The sequence below is a fragment of the Triticum urartu genome, chromosome 4 (genome assembly GCF_003073215.2).
Source record: "Triticum urartu cultivar G1812 chromosome 4, Tu2.1, whole genome shotgun sequence".
In the NCBI taxonomy this organism is placed as follows: domain Eukaryota; kingdom Viridiplantae; phylum Streptophyta; class Magnoliopsida; order Poales; family Poaceae; genus Triticum; species Triticum urartu.
The window spans coordinates 1,093,112-1,103,191 of NC_053025.1; the positions used below are offsets into that span (position 1 = coordinate 1,093,112).

Genomic DNA, 10,080 nt, shown 5'->3' on the forward strand with positions numbered 1-10,080 from the left:
TAGGGGTACGCGCACGCCCTGTAAACTGAGAGAGATATAGTAGGATCAATTTCTGGTCCACTCCAACAATTTATTACGGAGCTAGCACATGGTCCTGTAAATTTACAGACTTGGGCACGTATGCCTTTATCTATTGATCCTCATTGTATTTCTTGCCAAATTTTGACCACAAATTTAACTAACAAAATATTCATGCATGTCATCATAAATTATATCATTGAAAATTACATTCAAATATGAATTCAAAGATATTTTTTTGTTGACATGCATTAACATTTTGTTAGTTAAATCTTAAATTAAAATTTGACATAAATTACAAAGGGGACCAAAAAACGAGGACGGAGGTAGTACCAACTTTTGGTCCATTCCAACAATTTATTACAGAGCTAGCACATGGTCCTGTAACTTTACAGACTTGTGCACTATGCCTTCATCTATTGGTCCTCATTGTATTTCTTGCCAAATTTTGACCAAAAATTTAACTAACAAAATATTCATGCATGTCATCGAAAATTATATCACTGAAAATTATATTCTAATATAAATCCAACGATATATTTTTTTTGTTAACATGCATTAACATTTTGTTAGTTAAATCTTTAATCAAAATTTAACAAAAATTACAAAGGGTACCAACAAACGAGGACGGAGGTAGTACCAACTTTTGATCCATTCCGACAATTTACGAGGGAGCTACTGATGCATATGGTCCTGTGTGCTACTAGTCCTCCACTGACGAAGAAGATATATGAGGGCCATGCTTGAGAATTCTAACGAGTGGCTGAAATTTTTTCCACACAAATCTGGCATAACATTTTCTTTGCATAAAAAAGCTAGCACATCTATAAAAGGGCGGCACTAGTGCCTTAGTCCGGCAGCAAGATCGATCGATCATTCATACTACCTAACATACTCATGTGGATGACGATGGTAGTGAGAGTGAGAGCGGCCATTCTGGCCGTCGTCTTTGCCACGGCGCTCGCCACAGCCGCCCGCGCCGATGGGGAGTGCGGCGCCAACAACAAGTGCGCGAACTGCCTCTGCTGCAGCAGCTACGGGTACTGCGGCAGCAGCGACGCCTACTGTGGCCACGGCTGCCAGAGCCAGTGCAACGGGTGTACCCCTGCTCCGGCCCCGGTTCCAACTCCCCCGGCTCCCCCAGCTCCTCCCGGCGAGGGCGTGGCATCCATCCTGTCAAGGGACCTCTTCGAGAATATGCTCCGCCATCGTAACTACACGGCCTGCCCCGCCCGCGGGTTCTACACCTATGAAGCCTTCATCGCTGCTGCCACCACGTTCCCCGACTTCGGCACCGCAGGTAACCTAGAGACGCAGAAGCGGGAGGTGGCGGCCTTCTTCGGCCAGACCTCCCACGAGACCACCGGCGGGTGGCCCACGGCCGAGGACGGCCCCTACTTCTGGGGCTACTGCCACAAGGAGGAGATTGACAAGTCCTCCGATTACTGCCAGCCGTCGGTCCAGTGGCCGTGCGCGCGCGGCAAGAAGTACTACGGCCGCGGCCCCATGCAGCTCTCTTGGAACTACAACTACGGCCCGGCGGGCGCAGCCATTGGCGGGGGGGACCTGCTGAACAACCCGGACGTGGTGGCCACGGACCCGACGATGTCGTTCAAGGCGGCACTGTGGTTCTGGATGACTGCCCAGGCGAACAAGCCGTCGTGCCACGACGTGATCACGGGCAAGTGGAAACCGTCGGCCGCGGACAAGGACGCTGGTCGGGCGCCCGGGTATGGTGTCATCACCAATATCATAAACGGCGGGCTCGAGTGTGGCACAGGGCAGGAGGACCCCCGTGTGGTCGACCGGATCGGGTTTTATAAAAATTACTGCGACCTCCTCCACGTCGGCTACGGGAGCAACCTCGACTGTTACAACCAGAGGCCCTTCAACAGCGGGCTCTCGGCTGGGCTCGCGTCGCAGTGACAACATACTAAGACTTTGAGTGAGCCTTCTCCTCATGCATGGGTGTGTGAATGTGATCATCAATAAATAAAGTCGAGGAAGTACCGTGTGAGTGAATAAATGGATGAATAAATAAATTTTCTATAGTTGCGTGGGGGTATCTCTCGATGTAGAGATTGAAAATGTTGCCCTCTTTATTAAACACGTGTCTTTTTTGTGTTTGTTGTTGTTTATATGAAATCGCGGCTATAATACTTTGATCTTGAGCACGTTTCATGTTGGCTATGTAGATCTGTGCATCATACTTCCAATTTTCTTTGGAGATAGAATTGAGTGACAAAAAACATGAATTTCATTATAGATGTAGGGTCCACACAAGTTGGTCATCTTCTAATGAATTACAACAGGGTTCTGCCTATTAACCGTCCCACCAAGACATGATTGATTTGAGATGACAGCAACAGATATCATTGTCAAGCAATAGTGCCCCCCTACCACACGCCACAGTGACAGTCAAGGGGAAGGGGAGACACTAGTATGGAAAACCCTAGTAGTATCACGAGTTTAATGCCTAGCAGTAGCGTGACCCTACCCCACTACTGCTACCGTACGTAGCAATAGCGTGGGTCCACCCAGCGCTACTCCTAACTAGTTGCAGTGCGGCTATGGAACATGCGCCGCTGCTAAGCCCGCGTTGTTGCTACCGCATTACCCCGTGCTACTGATTATATTTTCTGTATTTTTTCATGCATGTGTTTACGCTGTATTTGTATAGATTTTATACAATAGGAACATACACATACAATAAAACTATATGAGATAGGAATATCTCATCGTTGTTGTCATCGTCATCATATCGAAGTGGTACAACATAGTCTCATCACATCATCATCATCATCATCATGATCCAACACAAATGATGTCTCGTCATCTCAAAATAGCGGTACAAGTGCAACTACATGGTGGTCACATGCACATGTTTCATCATCTATCTAAACCATGATACACAAGAGAAGAGTGATCACAATAAGGAAGAGTGGTATTATGTAGTAATTCTTGAGGCGTCGTTTTTTATTCCTCTCTGGCGCTAGCATGAACCTCAAGTAACTAGCTCCGACATTCCTTCTCCTTTCAAACCTTTCTAGTTGTCGCCCGGGAAGCAATACACTTGGGCCTGACACTCTTGCCACTCGTAGTATACTCCTAAAACCCTTCCTATGTACATGACATAGCACTTCTTCGCCATCGATGATCTATGTACCTGTTAGAGATGCATCGTCATCACGCAAATTCAACGATAATATGCAACATAATATACTAGAGCAACATGAAGAGAAAGAGTTAGCAAATACAAGGATGCAACATATAGTAACATATATAATTAACTAAGTTCATCATACTCAAACTAATTAACTAGAGCGCGACACCATTTACATCACACGAAGTTTCATCGTACAGAAATTCAAAGTTTCATCACACAAAGTTTCATCGTATAGAAAGTCGATCGGTCAATGTTCCCTTCATCCAAATCCGGGAGGATGCACCCTAGCTTCGTGAAAGTCACCATGTCTGGACGCTGTAGGTCTTCGCGATTTTGGACGTCAGCACGCGATATTGCCGGGCCGGTGTAGAATATCTCATTCTTTTCAAGGACATCTTTCATGATGATTTGCTCAATTTCCGGCTGGATGCGATAGAATCAGGTTGGAGTTGATGATCTGGTACGGCTCCTAATATAAGCCTTCAGCACATTTGCGGATATGGACATCGGATGAAGATGTCATGCAACGGTTTTGACGTTCCCTCATGTACTCCATCATGTGATGGATTGATACGTCCATTTTGCATCATGCTTTTATGTTGATATTTATTGCACCATGGGATGTTATTACACATTATGTCACAATACTTATGCCTTTTCTCTCTTATTTTACAAGGTTTACATAAAGAGGGAGAATGCCGGCCGCTGGAATTCTGGGCTGGAAAAAGAGCAAACGTTGGAGACCTATTCTGCACAACTCAAAAAGCCCCGAAACTCCACGAAACACAGTTTCAGAAAATATAAAAAATATATGGCGCAAGAGATACGTCAGGGGGGGCACCACCTGTACACGAGGGTGGGGGGCGCCCCCCTGGGCGCGCCCCCCTGCCTCATGGGCCACCTGGTGACTCCCCAATGCCCATCTTCTCCTATATGAGGTGTTTTGACCTGGAAAAAATCAGGAGGATGCTTTCAGGATGAAGCGCCGCCGTTTCGAGGCGGAACCTTGGAGGAACCAATCTAGGGCTCCGGCGAAGCTGTTTTGCCGGGGATACTTCCCTCCGGGAGGGGGAAATCATCGCCATCGTCATCACCAACAACTCTCCCATCTTGGGGAGGGTTATCTTCATCAACATCTTCACCAGCACCATCTCCTCTCAAACCCTAGTTCATCTCTTGTATCCAATCTTTGTACCAACACCTCAGATTGGTATCTGTAGGTTGCTAGTAGTGTTGATTACTCCTTGTAGTTGATGCTAGTTGGTTTACTTGGTGGAAGATCATATCTTCAGATCCATTATGCATATTAATACCCCTCTGATCATGAACATGAATATTCTTTGTGAGTAGTTACGTTTGTTCCTGAGGACATGGGAGAAGTCTTTCTATAAGTAGTCATGTGAATTTGGTATTCGTTCGATATGTTGATGAGATGTATGTTGTCTTTCCTCTAGTGGTGTCATGTGAACGTCGACTACATGACACTTCACCATTGTTTGGGCCTAGAGGAAGGCATTGGGAAGTAATAAGTAGATGATGGGTTTCTAGAGTGACAGAAGCTTAAACCCTAGTTTCTGTGTTGCTTCATAAGGGCTGATTTGGATCCATATGTTTCATGCTATGGTTAGGTTTACCTTAATACTTCTTCTGTAGTTGCGGATGCTTGCAACAGAGGTTAATCATAAGTGGGATGCTTGTCCAAGGAAGGGGATGTAACGCCCCGGACATACCCGCCGGTGGTCGTTACTCCTGGCAGGATCTAGACTGGCCCCACATATCAATACTAGTCTTTTCTGCGCACTTTGTCCTCACTCGTGCGCACCCGGGAGAAACTTCCCAGTCGGTCACCCATCCCGAAACTACTCCAAGCTGAGCCTCCCGGAAAAGAAGGAATTCCTTATTGATATGAGTAGTCTATCATCCCTAATAAGCCAGGCTATCACAGGGCAGCACCCACGCACCGGTCCACCCACGTACCAAATTATCAAAGTAACGAACGCGAATCATATGAACGTGATGAAAACTAGCTTGACGATAATCCCCATGTGTCCTCGGGAGCACTTTCCTTCATATAAGAGTTTGTCCAGGATTGTCCTTTGCTACAAAAAGGATTGGGCCATCTTGCTGCACCATATTTACTTTTACTATTATTTAGTTGTTACCAATTACCTTGTCACACAACTATCTGTTACCAATAATTTCAGTGCTTGCAGAAAATACCTTACTGAAAACTGTCAATCATTTCCTTCTGCTCCTCGTTGGGTTCGACACTCTTACTTATCGAAAGGACTACGATAGATCCCCTACACTTGTGGGTCATCAAGACTCTTTTCTAGCGCCGTTGCCGGGGAGTGAAGCGCCTTTGGTAAGTGGAATTTGGTAAGGAAAAATTTATGTAGTGTGCTGAAATTTACTGTCACCTATTACTATGGCTCATAATCCTTTGAGGGGCTTGTTCGGGGTACTTCACCCCGACCAGTAGAGCAAAGTGTTGCTCCTCAACCTACTGAACCTACTAAAAATGTTTGATTTGAAATTCCTTCGGGTATGATAGAGAAACTGCTAGCTAATCCCTTTACAGGAGATGGAACACTGCGTCCCGATTTGCACCTAATCTATGTGGATGAAGTTTGTGGATTATTTAAGCTTGCATGTATGCCCGGCGATGTTATCAAGAAGAAGGTCTTCCCTTTACCTTTGAAGGGAGATGCATTGACATGGTTTAGGCTATGCGATGATATTGGATCATGGAACTACAATCGATTGAAGGTTGAATTTCATCAGAAGTTCTATCATATGCATCAGGTTCATCATGATCGTAATTATATATATATATATAATTTTTGGCCTCGCGAAGGATAAAGTGTCGCTCAAGCTTGGGGAGGCTTAAGTCAATGTTATATTCATGCCCCAATCATAAGCTCTCAAGAGAAATGATCATTCAAAAATTTTATGCTCGGCTTTCTCTCAATAATCGCTCCATGCTCGATACTTCTTGTACTGGTTCTTTTATGATGAAGACTATTGAATTCAAATGGGATTTATTGGAAAGAATTAAACGCAACTCTGAAGATTGGGACCTCGACGAAGGTAAGGAGTCAGGTATAACCCTTAAGTTTGATTGTGTTAAATCTTTTATGCATACCGATGTTTTCCGTGAATTTAGCACTAAATATGGACTTGACTCTAAGATAGTAGCTTCTTTCTATGAATCATTTGCTACTCATGTTGATCTCCCTAAGGAGAAGTGATTTAAATACCATCCTCCCATTGAAGTAAAAGAAGTTGAACCTATTAAAGTTCAAGAAAATACTATCACTTATAATGTTGATCCTATTGTTCCTACCGCTTATATTGAGAAACCGCCTTTGCCTGTTAGGATAAAGGATCATGCTAAAGCTTCAACTGTGGTTCGTAAGAGTAATACTAGAACACCTACACCCTCTGAGCAAATTAAAGTTGAACCTAGTACTGCTATGGTTAAGGATCTCTTGGTCGATGATATAGATGGACATGTTATTTACCTCTGTGATGAAGCTGCTAGAACCGCCAAACCCGATACTAGGAATAAACATAGACCTGTTGTAGGCATGCTTGTTATTTCTGTTAAAATAGGAGATCATTGCTATCATGGCTTATGTGACATGGGTGCTAGTGTTAGTGCAATACCTCATTCCTTATATAAAGAAATTATGCACGATATTGCACCTACTGAGTTAGAAGGTATTGATGTTACTATTAAGCTTGCTAATAGAGACACTATTTCACCAGTTGGGATTGTTAGAGATGTTGAAGTCTTGTGCGGGAAGGCTAAATACCCTGCTGATTTTCTTGTTCTCGGTTCCCCACAAGATAATTTCTGCCCCATTATATTTGGTAGACCCTTCTTGAACACTGTCAATGCTAAGATAGACTGCGAAAAGGATATTGTTACTGTTGGATTAGGGGACATGTCTCATAACTTTAACTTTGCTAAATTTCGTAGACAACCCCATGATAAAGAATTGCCTAGTAAGGATGAAATTATTGGTCTTGCTTCTATTGATGTACCTCCTAACGATCCATTACAACAATATATGTTAGACCATGAAAATGATATGTATATGAATGAGAGAAGGGAAATAGATGAAATATTCTTTAAGCAGGGACCCTTATTGAAAAACAACTTGCCTGTTGAAATCCTAGGGGATCCTCGTCCACCCAAGGGTGATCCCGTGTTTGAACTTAAACCTTTACCTGATACTCTTAAGTACGTTTATCTTTAAGAAAAGAAGATATATCCTATTATTATTAGTGCTAACCTTTCAGAGCAGGAAGAAGAAAAATTATTGAAAACTCTGAAGAAGCACCGTGCTGCTATCGGATATACTCTGGATGATCTTAAGGGCATTAGTCCCACTCTATGCCAACACAAGATAAAGTTGGAAGAGGACGCGAAACCGATTGTCGATCATCAACGACGGTTAAATCCTAATATGAAAGAAGAGGTAAGGAAGGAAATACTAAAGCTTCTAGAGGCAGGTATAATTTATCCATTTGCTGATAGCCAGTGGGTAAGCCATGTCCATTGTGTCCCTAAGGAGGGATGTATTACTGTAGTTCCTAATGATAAAGAAGAATTGACCCCGCAAAGAGTTGTTACAGGTTATAGGATGGTAATTGATTTCCGTAAATTAAATAAAGCCACTAAGAAAGATCATTACCCTTTGCCTTTTGTTGATCAAATGCTAGAAAAGTTATCCAAACATACCCATTTCTGCTTTCTAGATGGTTACTCTGGTTTCTCTCAAATACCTGTGTCAAAAGGGGATCAAGAAAAGACCACTTTTACTTGTCCTTTAGGTACCTATGCTTATAGACGTATGCCTTTTGGTCTATGTAATGCACCTGCTACCTTTCAAAGATGCATGATGGCTATATTCCCTGATTTTTGTGAAAAGATTGTTGAGGTTTTCATGGATCATTTTTCCGTTTACAAAACTTCTTTTGATGATTGCTTGAGCAACCTTGATCGAGTTTTGCAGAGATGTGAAGAAACTAATCTTGTCTTGAATTGGGAAAAGTGCCACTTTATGGTTATTGAAGGCATTGTCTTGGGGCATAAAATTTCTGAAAGAGGTATTGAAGTTGATAAAGCTAAAGTTGATGATATTGAAAAGATGCCGTGTCCCAAGGACATAAAAGGTATAAAAAGTTTCCTTGGTCATGCCGGGTTTTATAGGAGGTTCATTAAGGACTTTTCCAAAATCTCTAGGCCCCTGACTAATCTCTTACAAAAAGATGTTCCTTTGTCTTTGATGATGATTGTGTAGAAGCATTTGAAATACTTAAGAAAGCATTGATCTCTGCACCTATTGTCCAGCCTCCTGACTGGAATTTACCCTTTGAGATTATGTGTGATGCTAGTGATTATGCTGTAGGTGTTGTTCTAGGACAAAGAGTTGATAAGAAATTGAATGTTATCCAATATGCTAGTAAAACTCTAGACAGTGCCCAGAGAAATTATGCTACTACTGAGAAGGAGTTTTTAGCAGTTGTATTTGCTTGTGATAAGTTTAGACCTTATATTGTTGATTCTAAAGTAACTATTCACACTGATCATGCTACTATCAAATACCTTATGGAAAAGAAAGATGCTAAACCTAGACTTACTAGATGGGTTCTCCTGCTACAAGACTTTGATTTGCATGTTATGGATAGAAAGGGAGCTGAGAACCCCGTTGCAGACAACTTGTCTAGGCTAGAGAATATTCTTGATGACCCACTACCTATTGATGATAGCTTTCCTGATGAACAATTAGTTGTCATAAATGCTTCTCGCATTGCTCCATGGTATGATGATTATGCTAATTACATTGTTGCTAAGTTTATACCACCTAGTTTCACATACCAGCAAAAGAAAAAGTTCTTCTATGATTTAAGACATTACTTCTGGGATGACCCACACCTTTATAAAGAAGGAGTAGATGGTATTATTAGACGTTGTGTACCTGAGCATGAACAGGAACAGATCCTATGCAAGTGCCACTCCGAGGCTTACGGAGGACACCATGCTGGAGATAGAACTGCACATAAGGTATTGCAATCAGGTTTTTATTGGCCTACTCTCTTCAAGGATGCCCGTAAGTTTGTCTTATCTTGTGATCAATGTCAAAGAATCGGTAATATTAGTAGACGCCAACAAATTCCTATGAATTATTCACTTGTTATTGAACCATTTGATGTCTGGGCCTTTGATTATATGGGACTGTTTCCTTCCTCTAATGGGTATACACATATTTTAGTTGTTGTTGATTACGTTACTAAGTGGGTAGAAGTTATTCCAACTAGTAGTGCTGATCACAACACCTCAATTAAGATGCTTAAAGAAGTTATTTTTCCGAGGTTTGGAGTCCCTAGATACTTAATGACCAATGGTGGTTCACACTTTATTCATGGTGCTTTCCGTAAAATGCTTGCTAAGTATGATGTTACTCATAGAATTGCATCCCCTTGCCACCCACAGTCTAGTGGTCAAGTAGAACTAAGTAATAGAGAGCTGAAATTAATTTTGCAAAAGACTATTAATAGGTCTAGAAAGAATTGGTCCAAGAAACTTGATGTTGCATTATGGGCCTATAGAACTGCGTACAAAAATCCTATGGGTATGTCTCCGTATAAAATGGTTTATGGAAAAGCATGTCACTTACCTCTCGAACTAGAACATAAGGCATATTGGGCTATTAAAGAGCTCAATTACGATTTCAAACTTGCCGGTGAGAAGAGGTTATTTGACATTAGCTCACTAGATGAATGGAGAACCCAAGCCTATGAGAATGCCAAACTGTTTAAAGAAAAGGTCAAAAGATGGCATGACAAAAGGATACAAAAGCTGGAGTTTAACGTAGGTGATTATG

General features: G+C 42.3%; 1 protein-coding gene across 1 annotated transcript; it reads left to right on the forward strand.

The window, feature by feature from the left end:
* Positions 1-887: 887 nt before the first annotated feature.
* On the forward strand, positions 888-2,144 carry LOC125553302 (endochitinase-like). Its single transcript, XM_048717115.1, has one exon. It carries the CDS (start codon positions 916-918, stop codon positions 1,942-1,944), a length of 1,029 nt encoding a protein of 342 aa, XP_048573072.1. The 5' UTR covers positions 888-915; the 3' UTR covers positions 1,945-2,144.
* The last annotated feature ends 7,936 nt before the right edge of the window (positions 2,145-10,080 follow it).